This window comes from Etheostoma cragini, chromosome 11 (genome assembly GCF_013103735.1).
Source record: "Etheostoma cragini isolate CJK2018 chromosome 11, CSU_Ecrag_1.0, whole genome shotgun sequence".
NCBI lineage: Eukaryota > Metazoa > Chordata > Actinopteri > Perciformes > Percidae > Etheostoma > Etheostoma cragini.
Genome location: NC_048417.1, coordinates 9,330,560 through 9,343,274, shown reverse-complemented (window position 1 = coordinate 9,343,274; position 12,715 = coordinate 9,330,560). Strand labels below are relative to the sequence as shown.

Here is a 12,715-nt window from a genome sequence, read left to right as displayed (position 1 = left end):
GGATTTAAAGTTTGCTATAATCAATATTTTTATATTAACGATGGCTCAAATTCCTTGAATGTGAAACTGTTGCACGTATTATATATATATATATATATCCTTCCTATAATATAAAAAAATTAAAAATAAAAAGCTCTGCGTTCTCTCTATTGCAGCAGGTTTTATGAAGGTGTAGGGTAATGTTCTTTTTGTTTGTGGTAGGTTTGTATATATTAAACTGTTGCTTCCACTGATTGTTTTTCTCAGTTAAATACCTGTATGAAACTGTTCTCTTAATTGAGTCATGAGTAGGGGTATTAGGCTTTTTAGACCTTTACATTAATGGTCAAAGCAACTTGCAATTTCTATTTACTGTATGTCAGAGGTTTCACACCTCTGGAGCAACTAGGGGTTAAGTGTCTTAGGCTTGTGTCTGATCCTTTTGGGATGACTACCGCGAGAAAATTGAAAATTCCAGCAGCAGTTTTAGCAATAAAAAAATAAAAATAAAAAAAGACAGTATAAAGACAACAAAATAATAATAACATTCGTCAAATAAAGACAAAAAAGACCATAAATTATTATAAAAGTGTCAGTGTTGAGTCCAGTGTTAAAGTGAACAGGTATTACTGTATGTATGTATGTATGTATGTATGTATGTATGTATTTATTTATTGTCCTCTCCGCCCTATTTTCTCCTCCCCCGAGTGAGGAGTTGTAGACCCTGATGGCATGAGGGACAAAGGAGTCCTTGAGTCTGTTGGTCCGACACTTGGGAAGAAGCAGCCTTCCACTGAACAGGCACCTCTGGGTGCTGATGACGGCGTGCAGGGGGTGGCTGGCATAGTCAGTAATGTCCAGCAGTTTGTCCAGTGTCCTCCTCTCTGCCACCGTCACCAGTGAGTCCAGCTTCATGCCGACCACACAGCCGGCCCGCCTGATCTGTTTATCCAGCCGGGAGGTGTCCTTCTTCGATAAGCCAACCCCCAGCACACCCCACTGTAGAAGAAGACACTGGTGACCACAGACTGGTAAAACATCCACAGCAGTTTGCTGTAGATGTTAAAAGAGTGCAGTCTCCTCAGGAAGTACAGCCTGCTTTGTGTCTTCCTATACAGGTGGCTGGTGTGTGTTGTCTAGTTCAGTTTGTTGTCCAGCCACAGCCCAAGGTATTTGTATGATTTAACTGCCTCCACCTCAACTCCCTCTAGCAGGACTGGTCGTGGTCTTGGTCTGGACCTCCATAAGTCAACAACAGAGATGTTGAGCTGTAGGCAGTTACTGCGAGAACAGAGAGCAAAGTCCCCCACCGGACTCCGATCCTCCTCCTCCCTGTCCCCCCGATACACCCAACGATGGCTGTGTCATCTGCGTACTTCTGTATGTGACACAGCGCCGAGTTGTAACAAAAATCCGAGGTGTACAGGGTGAAGAGAAGAGGGGCCAGCACTGTGCCCTGGGGGGCTCCAGTGCTGCTGACCTCTTGCTCACCTAATCAAAACTAATTAAGTCACATGTTGGGTCAGCTGGTTGTAATGCCTGTCTCCACCGCCATTACGGAACTACAACTCAAACTAGCGCACAACCTCAGCGTCATCGTTCCTAGCCATTCCCTCTGTTCACTAATTGGACCGGTAAAGATTTGACCGGAGAAAACATGCGGATGTACTGCAAACCCAGACGTAGTACTGACGAAAAGTAAAAATTATGCGGTTGTACATAGGAGGGCGGAGCCAGGCAACTACTCACTGATGTTTATTTTCAAAAGGGTAATATGTACGATGAAAGACGTCAATATAGACTGCATCAATGCATTTTCATTTTAGCTTGTTTGCCTGCACTGAGTACAACTAACAAATGTTAAACAAAGTATCAGACAAATTAAAGATGTTATCCATCCTCAAACTTATGAGAGAATAGATCCATTTCACGGTTTCCCCTTCAAAAGCTGGTTCATGCACAGGCCTATTATCAGAAATGCTACTGCCATTTAATAATAAAACATTTATTTATAGAATGCTTTCCATCAAAGTGCTTTACAGCAAGAATTCACTTTAAATACAAACCATTTAAATTTAACCATTTAAAAACTCACTGCAATGTGTCTGTATGACACCTAACATTTTGCGGTAGTTGGAGGATATTTATAGCTAACCCTGCTGTGATTCCAATTGTAAGAGTTATTGCTCAATTCTTCTCACCTATCCCAACACTTTGCCGTGATGGTGCAAACTGCAAAAACTGTTATGCTGGTTTAACTTTTGCCGTAATGCAAAGTCATTTCAGTTATTGGGGTTTACCACATGATCGTCACGACAAAATATAAAAGTAATTGCCGCTGTTATTACTTTCTAGATTTAGAGTTTAAATCCCTTATGGTAATTCAAACCGTTGTGCAGTGTTTAACCCTTCAAATGTTGTTTCAATCTTACCCACCCCCTGTAATTACACTGTTGTTTCTTTGTTACCACAAACTAAACTAGTGTCAGTATGTAATACAAATTAAATGTAACAATAATCAAAGCATATTTTGGCCACGGAAAAACCCTTAAAATTCTTAAAAAAGGCAGGATTTTGCAAAAAGCTGATTTTGAGATTTATTGCTCTGAGGTTATCAGGCTAGGTGGAGAAAAGACACCAGCAACATAATCTGAGTTATTAAAATGCATATGTAATTTCGGATTATACTATAGAAGTCTCTGGTCAACAAAGAACAGTGCACAGAAATAAATACAGAGAAATGCAGGAACTTGATATGACAGCAAACAGCATTTAGACACATGGATATGCATCTTAAGGTGTCTTTCAATATTCTGGTGCAGTCATTGTTCTTTAAATTATAACTGGCCTAGTCATGAACCTGTTAACTACAGTTTATAGCTTATGCAATGTTTTTTTTAATTTTATGAGACAAACATTTACATCCATAGCTCTTATCTCTAAATGGTTTATGTGCCACCAATCAAAACTTTTTAGTTGTAGTTGAGTTTTTAGCACCAGTAAAAGAATATAGTCTCCCAACATCAGTATGGGTGGTTGGCTATGTCAGAGACTCATTAATTATCTTGGGTCACTGCTTAATGAGAGTGAGTTAAAGCTAGAGCTTAGGGCTAAAGCTCCAGTATACCCATGAAACAAACCAGAGCAATAGCATTACAGTGCGGAAGCTTTGGTTCCGTCTCCTGGCTTTGTCACACACAATAAAGTTGAGTTTCACTTGAGATGCTATGAACCATCATTACGTGTACGCCCGGTTGTTTTGTGACCTGTACTGTCACTCTGCTTTCAATGAGCTGCTGCTGTGCTACTCTGAAGAAGCCACCTACTGACTTAACACATTTGCTCAAAATTTGCCCTTTCGGCAACCTGGCTTGTCTTCTACATGGAAGACAACGCTGTGCAAAACTTTAAAGCCCAAAAAATGTCAGTGAGCACCCATCTACTGACTTTATTACATGTGGCAGTCCATGACATTACTTTTTCCTCCAACGTTAACCACCAAATGCCCTTATTAGTCCCCTGCCATTTATCATAGCCATATGACCAACTCAAGTTTTAAGAGGATATCTATGTGGTCATTTGCCCAATCACCAACACTACATGCTGCAGGGTGAAACTTATTGCATCTCCATCCCTTCCACTCAGCTAGTTCATCTCTTAATTGACTTAATGAAGTATGTTCACTCTGAGACATGTACCAATGCACATGGACATTGGACTAGGGACATTAGGGGTTGGCCGGCAATAGTTGTACCAGACAACCAACCCCATGGACAATCTACCACGTATAAAATAATAATGTTGCTGTAACAGTGACTACTATTAACTGTCACAGCCTAGTGACTAAAAGGCTGGATGTGCAGTCTTTACATGATGGTAAATTGTTATATCGAATTAAAAAAAAGTAAGTTGTTCTGTTGTGTGCTACAACTTTGAACCAGCTTGTTCATTTGCATCAGAATGCAACATATCTTGGTGGTTTAGCTTACATAAAAAGGGACAGTTTCTAGAGTGTGAATGACTCGGAAGGGAAAAATCATTTAAAAAAAATACAATGTCAATATCATAGCCTAACCATTGCTACACAAAAACACTGCATTCATGGCATCTGGCTTCCATATCAAATGTGCTAAATTTCCATGCATGTGCATCAAAACAGCTGAGACAAATGCATTACAACTTAGTTTAAAAACCATAGTGATTTTGTATTCTTCCCCCATTTCTGTACATTGAGTAAGAAAACAGTGTCAAATGAATTTCACAATGTGAGGGAAATTAAAAAAGGATGCAAACAGACCTTAAAAGATAATGGGCTTTCAACTCTAAACAGAAACATCAGAAAAGTGAAATTGTCTACTATGACGTTGAGAAGATATTTAAGGCTCACAAACTAAAAGCATGTTGTTTTTATAAATCACCTAATTGTTAAGCCACAAGTATTTGACATAATTAACATTATCCTGTAGCTTTACTTTCCCATGTTTACATCTACAACAATGGTAGCTCTGATCCAGCTCAGACTTCAGCTCTCGGTTTAGAAGAACATATGTGCTCACGTACCATGTAATCATAAGCACCTATGAACAAACTTTCCAAAAGTATGACCCCATACTAGCAACAGATACACTGGTAGAAAATAACAAAAGAACACGTCCCGAGGTTAAAAATAACCCACAATAGGCAAAAAAGCAGGTGCCATCGGTTGGACCAGGAGACGCTTGGTTAATCCAAACAACTTTTAACCTCTTCAGATGCACAGTTATACAGTAACTTAGCCTAAGTTTGCTTTAAGTTTGTGTGTGGAAAGAGATACAGATAATGTGACTTATAAGACACATGTTTCTATAATTAGAAAGACTGACAGTCTTATTGATACAGCCCAGTTGGCTTAATCTTTGTTCTCTCAGTTAGGCTATGTTGTGTTACTAAAAATACAGTCAAAGAGCTGGAGCACTATATCTAGGCCTTTGCAGCTTGGGCCTAGTGAGAACTATACTGGAAACAACTGCCTCTGCTGAAAGAGGACCACACAGAGGATTATCTTTCATACTATGACAAAGGTACTAGTAGAAAATACTCTGAGGTTGTTTGAGGAGCCTATGCAACAACAAATCTGTTGTGTGATTTGTTTGATAGCGTACATTTAATCAGGCAGCCGTATTAGTTATAAGAAAACAGACAGCACCCCACCAACACAGTCTGCATCTTGGCCCTACATTCCCCAATAAACTACTGACTCTACCTGCTGCTTCAGCACAAACCCTGACAATTATGGCCAGACCATCAGTTTATGATAATTCAATAGTGAGCTTCCAGGAAAACACGGGCTACCTTCACTTTGTAAGGGACATGGCTTCAAATCTCAGACACCTGACAGTGAGTCTATGCTTTGATCGATTGGCTGCATGGTGTTGAGCATCAATTAGGGAAGTTATAGTGCCTTTTCTGCAGCTTTTCCACTGAGCAGCAGTCAGTCAGTTATGACCCCAGGGATTACTGTGGCCAATTTCCAGATTGGGTCTGTCATGTATTCCGCATTTCTACAATTCATAAATTTGCCAAGATAAACAAGTCAAGCTTTGTCCAAAAATACTCAGATTGTGTGACAACACTTACCACAGTTTGAGATAAATGTCCAGCTTCTTAAGTGTCCTTTTTCAAACATTATAGGAACAAAACCAAATTGTGTTTGGTACACAATTTTAGAACTCTTTCCAAGTCGGAACCATGTATTAGACGCTGCTCAAACTAAACATGGCAGCCGGAAATGGCATAGCTTCTCTCCTTGCCTAGCCTGCTACAAAAAATTACTTAATGCACTAGCAAAATATTATATTAAAAAGTATTGTTTATGTTTTGTACATACATCTGTATATAAAGTAGGATATTCCCATTGTTGGTGCTTCTACGAGGCGAGATCACGGAGGTATAATTTTCACGAAGAACATGTCACTTCCTGCTACGATAACGCTAACGCTAGGCCTACATTTGAAACGTATAAACTATTTTCAAAGTCTTTTTGTGGTAACGTTAGCTCGTCCCCGAGGTTCAGGAGGGTCTTGTGAGACTACAAATTCGCGGTAAGTGTTGTCAAACGACCTTCTTTTCCAAAACCGAGCTTAATTGTAGCGTTCGTCTATGAGGAAAAACAGCTAACGTTAATGTTTATTGACGTACGTGTGACTGTGACGTGCAACGTTGCTCATCAATATAAAACACAAAAAAATAAAAAGATTGCTATATGGAAGGCATACACGGGGGTTGACTATGGTTCGACAGTCATTCATAAATCATTAGTATTCAAAATAAAATGGTTTGTAGTTGATAGTAAACAATGTTTGACGCTATACTCCTGCAGTGTCAGTACGGTCATGGTCCCGCTATGATGATGATGATGATGATGATCTACTACTGCAGTTGCAGTGTCGAGAAACTGTAGCCTACTGCTGCTGAGCACATCATCTTTAAACCCACAACATGAGGTAACAAGTAGCCTGCACTACATGCTGTCCACCGGGCTCTCTTTCTACAACAGCCTGTTAAACACCCTTTGCTCACTGAAGCTCTACAATGTTACAGTTAATACACACTATAACTAACTGTTGATTAATACCATATACTGAAAGCGTGCATGGCATTTATATAAAAAAAGTTTTTAAAAAAATCAAAAGGATGTGCTCAAGTACAGGATTTGCATTCGTGCAGTGGAGCGCAGTTCCTATATGTCATATTCGCAGCAGAGCTGCTGACTTCAACACAAGATCAACTCCAGTGTTTATAAAATTATATTTTGCCAGGCCCGCATTTTCAATATTGGCCTGCAACAGCCAAGGGATAGTCATGAAAGAATATTCCGTTTTTTCCGCCTACTGAAAACAGCGAGTATAGCCCTAGCCCATAAAATCGAGAAGTGGTGTTGCAGAGGGGGAATATGCTGCTGCAGTAAACCCGAGAATGGAATAATCTGGTTAGGGGCAATCACGTTAGACACAATAACTGTGCGTGGATTTTATCCACGGAAATAACATTATCAGTGTGTGTACGTGCTCGCGCATGAAAGAGAGCGAGAGAGAGAGAGCTATTTAAAAAGTTAGGAGATCATGGTGCCGTGGTGATGCAGGGGGGTCTTTTTGTGTGACTGTGCGCTGCGCGTCCCCAAACCTGGGCTCGCCGATAGTATGCACTGAATAAGTTGTTCCCGCTCCCAGAGCCTCTGCATGAGCCACTCGCTGTATACATATGATTGCAGATCTATCCCTATTACAAACAAACCAACCAACGAATAACGCAGATCCAAACGCTCGCGCGCACAACGCCGGTTCACAGCGAAACGGAGGAGTGTAGGGATAATGGTGATGAGCTTACCACTTGGATTCTTGGTTTTCTTAAGACTCTTGCCACAAAGACACTGCAGCATATGCGTTCCTTTGCTGAAAATGTTCCAAAGAAACCACATTGATTTGGGCGAAGAACAATCCAGTGGCTTAAACACCCAGATATAGATGAGATCCTTGCGGTTGCATAATAACACAATTGGATCAGTTCTCCAGGACAAGGCTACCAATTGTACCATAGAAAAATAGGTATATCCAAGTCCTATGCGTTTTCATTCACGTGGCAAAAGATTCAGTATCTAACAGACTTCGTATTAATGATGTGTTTTCTTCTTCTGGTGTTAAAAGGATGGCTCCTCAACTAGTCGATAATAGAAAATATACTCTGGAAATTGCATGTGTCGCACCGGGAGGAGACGGGCCGCCAGTAAACAAACACAACTAACGTGAAAACAGTAAAACACGGTGTATTTCCGAGGAGAAAATCATTGCCTATTAGTTCATCACTCTGAGGAGAGGAGGGTGGATCTGCACAGCATCAAAAGCCAAGGGAGGATGCATCCTATGCACAGACTGCTGCAATGATAGCCCCAACAAAACACCACATTGCCGGATCAAGTCCAATTCGTTTCTCCTTTAAACCAGCTGGTTTGGCGAGGTCAGATAACACCAACCTCAGTTTTCATTTCTTGTAGTCCCACACTGCAACGTTTCTGTTAAAGCCAGGTTTGGGTTCTTGGTGTGTGTGTGTCCGTGATTCCTGGAGTGTCTGTTTCTTCCCTTTTGTGGGGTATTTTCCTCAAGCTTTTTCAGCACCCCGCAATGGCATCTCCAAAAGTACGGTGCGCCTGTACAAACATTTGCACGAATTTCCTTCAACGTCGGACCTCTGTTAGAAATAGACGGGGAGGAGGGGTTAAATTGAAAGATTGGCTTTCCATTACGTAAACACGTGGTTTCTGCGCCGTCATTTCAGTGATGCTCTCTTATGATCCGACTGGGACTATCGTCCCAAGCCGTTTCAGCTTCATTTCCTGGAAATGACAGTGTCGATGAGGTGAATTGTATGCACGGTAAAGAGTCTACATCTACAGCCTTCATCTTTATACCATTTCTATTTGACGTGTCATTTCTTTGCTCGCAGTTCTTAAGTTGCTGTAGCTGTGTGCATCCAGATGGATGTTAAAAAAGGAATTAGTCACAGGTGTTAAGACTCACCTGTGATAGGTTGGTGGGGATGCTTCCCTGTGCTTGTGGCAAGTCATCAGTATTACTGAAACAGGGCTGCAGAGAAGCATTTAGGGTACTGCAACAGATCACTAAATTTCAGCTGGCTGAATGAATTGAATGCAATGTTATCTGCAGATTTAAAAAAAAAAAAAAAAAAAAAAAAAAAAAAGTGAATACATGGAGTATTGCTTTAGCAACTTTAAACCACAATATAGTTTTCTACAAAATATAGAATAATGGCAGGGTACAGATTTCAGAACATTATTTAGCATTTGTTTGACAAAACATTTAGATGTTTTATCATGTGTTTACATTCACTCGCTCCATTTTGTTATTTCATCCCTGAGGACAAGGGGCCATATAGTGTTGCTCATGACGACTGTTTCCACTGCATGAGTACGTTTCTCCAAGGATTTAAAGGTTTTCCATCACAGAAGGTAGAAGAAGACATTGTTCTCTCCTGATTAAACCTGCCCTCATCAGGCAGGGGTTGGGGAGAGACAAATTGTTGGTCTTTTGTGGAAAGACTGAACTTTGCCTCCAGACACACACAGATTGGATGCTTTTTCATACTTCACATTGAGGATTTAGTCATCTGTCAGCTTTACTCATTCCCAGCACAAGTGACAGAAGTCAGTTTGCCTGCCAGTGTTTGTAATGGACACATTAGTTGCTCAATATAGTGTTGACCCCACTCACAGGTGTTAGATACTGTTTGCCAGTAAGCCATCTTTGTAATGCTGCAATACAAAGAATACAAATGACCAGCCTTATGGCCCCAGCAAGAATAAATGACTTATTTAGAAGTACTATTTTTCTCCTTCTTTCCTGTAAATTTTAAATGTGTAAGTCAGAGATTTAACTTCTTGCTTAAATTGTGATTTGTTATAAATATGAGTTCAGGGAATAAGATTGATCCATACTCATAAGGAAACATTGTTGCAGTAGATCACTTCATTGATCTTTCCATTTTCCACGTTACCTTCATAACCAGCAAGTATGAAACATGTATCACTTTGACATGTGATACTCTTATGTTGTAAAACATGTAGCGCCCCAAACACGACAGATGTACAGTCGAAGAAGGTACTGTTGAACTCTGCGTGCGGGAGTTATAATCAAAATCTCATTTTATCCGCTGTAACATTGAGTGAGCGAAAGCAGAGGTTTGTGTAAACAATATTAGCCACAGCACAGGAAGCTTGACGAGAGACTGGAGGGGTTCATTAGTGGGGTTGTTTTGTGTGTTCATCTCTGAATTACAGCATTAATCCACTTTAATGACCTAGTTTTGTGGCGCCCAGGTCTTGTCAGTTGTCTGTGATAACTGGTTCCTCAGGGATGTGGGCCACTTTGAAATGTTTCCTGATTGACTTTCTTTACCCTGCATTATAATTTTGCTGTGTCACTGTTTAAAGGCCAACTGTTAAGAATGTTTTATTGATTTTAAGAGGTTGTGGTCAATTTTCCAATTACTGATAGAGCACATGTTGTGTACCTGCTAACCCATATACTGTACACCCACACGCATCGCCTTAGACAAGGGGTGAATTTAGTTATTTAAGCTACTTAAAGAATTTACATGTCTGCTGCCTGATGTCCTGCAAGGTCAAATGGACTCATTGGGGAATCAGTGCAAGTAGGATCAGTGCACTGCAGGCTCTCCAGATCTCTCCCTCTGCAGAGGCCTCTCATGTCGTCCTTCCTATCGATCTGTCTACTGTAATGTGAAGTATCATCGCACCCTAGGGGATATTGTCTGACAGTTTTGTCAGGGATCATTAGAATACTTCTTTTTGATTGCACAGGCTATGGCTGGCAGGAAGTGGCTCCCTTGTGAGTTTTTACCAGCCTCTTTTCTCCTGAGGGGGAGAAAGCACTTGATTTAAAATGCACAGAGATAAACGGTCTGGTTCCAGTTTTACTCATGATCTCTGTGGTTTTACTTTACACATTTAAAAAGGCTCACACATGGGGGAGTGTGAAGATTGCATGAACAGCATGAGTGTTGTCATTTGGAAATATATGGAGGGATTCATATAAATTCTAATGGTAAAAGTATAAGAATATTTAAATAGGTATTTTCATTTCGGTATTTGGACTGATTTGCCATTATCTGCACATGCATAGTATATTTGTTATTAGGATAAACTGCCCCTTTTATATTTGCTATGTAACATTTAAGAGACAGAAATCCATTTGAATATGTACAGTAATTTGTTTTGGATGAGACTGAAGGTGAGTATTTATCATTATTAATTAGTAAGTTTAAGTCAGAAATGTCTACATATGTCAATAGCCAGTACCCTAACAAGAAAGGAGTAGATATTCCAAAAAGCTTCCTTTTTATTTTTTGGTGTGTGTGTGTGTGTTTGCTCCTAATTAAATTAATGATTAAAGGTATAAATAAATAAGCCTGAAAGGTGCCACAGTTCCAGTTGCCAAATCTTAGGATTTTGCTGAAGAAACACTCTGGATGTAAGTTCTTGAAATAATTTACATCCTATAATGTTGGACAGTACTGTGGATCACTATGAAAATGAAGCTATTTCTGATTCTTGATTTAAAGCAGTGCAGGGAGAGGGGCAAACTGTGCATGGGCAGCAAGGCAGTGTACTGATGCGTAAATAGTATTTTTGTAATACAATGAAACATATTTAACAATTTAATTATTTGTGACATTATGTCATTAATGTAAAAGTTTGATAAGCAGAAATCTAGAAATTGATAGGGAAATACAAATGGGGATTTCTTCTTCACCCAGCATGCCCGCATCCAAGGCATCTACCAATCAGAGGAGCGGGATCTTTGTTTGGCATTGCTTGGAGCAAGTGTTCACTAGCAAATGAACAGCTGCTGTGAACCAAGTCATGACCAGAGTTTTTTATTCCAACTCAAAGGGTCAGTGCACCCACATTGTGACTAATAGGGCACTAGACCAATAGAACAAATTGAGGAATCCCACGCACATAATAACATACTCCTCTTTAAAATCCATTGTGACCAACAAAATTCATTGTTGCAAAGAGATAAGGGCATTGGCAACGGCCCAGTGAGGATTCATGCACCCTCCACGGTATAGCAAGTCGGCCCCCATCCAATTCATATATTGTGTTATTCATGCAGTCTTAAATCCATCCACCAGGATGTAAAGCACGGTGTCATAGCCACATAATAATATTCAGGCATGTGTCTTTATGCAGTATCATTTTACCTTTCATCTGTCTTTGATGTGAGTGACAAAGCCGCCTTTGTATAGACAGTATAGAAACATATATGTATGACAAAGAAAAATATGACTCAGCACTTCATGGAGTCATACTGTGGCTTTACAAAAACATACACTTACTGCTGCTGTCACCGAAGTAAGGATTCAGTTATGTTGTCATATCATCATTAACAGATTGCCCAGCAAGAGTCTCCCCTTTTCATCCTGAAATGTCTTGTGCTGTATTAGTTTTTGGGCCACATTATTTCATTATGGTATTATGTTCAATAAACTCAGTTCAGAAACATTAGTAGGAGTTGTAGATATAATCAAGTTTGCATTGAATTTTACTTAATGAATCTGTTGGTGCTCAATTCAACTTCGTTCTCGCATTTTCTGTTCCTCTGACAAATAATTATAAACAAGTATTGTCTATATTTAGAGACATCTGTCACAAAATCATGTGGTTGAAATATAAATGAAGATGGAATGTTCTCAGTTTCACCTTGGGGCGAGGCAAGAAGTGCCTTGACTGGGTAGTCACCCAAAGCATGAGGAAGGGTTGACATTAGTAATGAATGCTACCGTGGTCACTCTCCGGCCAAGCAGTGTTTGGCATTGGCGCTGCCCTTCCTCTGGCCTTTTTCCCCACGCCTTTATCTAACCAGAAGCAATACATACTCACACTCGCGGGTGTTTTAATGGGGCGCAAGGCAAACTCACATCAAACCCTTTTATGATCATCTCTCTGGTAGTTTTCTGTCCAGTGTGAATTGTCACAATCAACACATCCGCTTCCTGTTCAGGGAAACACTTTTCATTTGAACCTGTCTGAGCTCTCTTCTGCTGCTTTAGTTTAGTTTGGGCCTTCTGTGATTTTAACACATCTATTTTTAAGTAAAATCTTTCTTTTGTTATGATTTTTTTAATAGCAGTGATTCATTGCTAGTTTGTTTATTTATAT

The 12,715-nt window shown here is 40.0% G+C and overlaps 2 protein-coding genes across 3 annotated transcripts in view; one reads left to right on the top strand and one right to left on the bottom strand.

The window, feature by feature from the left end:
* The window catches only part of fgf14 (fibroblast growth factor 14), a 100,166-nt gene extending 91,927 nt beyond the window's left edge, over window positions 1–8,239 (bottom strand). Inside the window, exon 1 of one of the 2 annotated variants that reach the window (XM_034884988.1) lies at window positions 7,345–8,239. In XM_034884988.1, the coding sequence (XP_034740879.1) occupies window positions 7,345–7,552 (208 nt within the window). In that variant the 5' untranslated portion in view covers window positions 7,553–8,239. The remainder of the gene's footprint in view (window positions 1–7,344) is intronic. The other variant, XM_034884985.1, reaches the window with a different exon arrangement.
* The window catches only part of si:dkey-83m22.7 (uncharacterized protein CFAP97D1), a 14,409-nt gene continuing 8,031 nt past the window's right edge, over window positions 6,338–12,715 (top strand). Inside the window, exon 1 of the mRNA XM_034884984.1 lies at window positions 6,338–6,461. The gene's annotated coding sequence lies outside the window, so the exon portion shown is untranslated. The remainder of the gene's footprint in view (window positions 6,462–12,715) is intronic.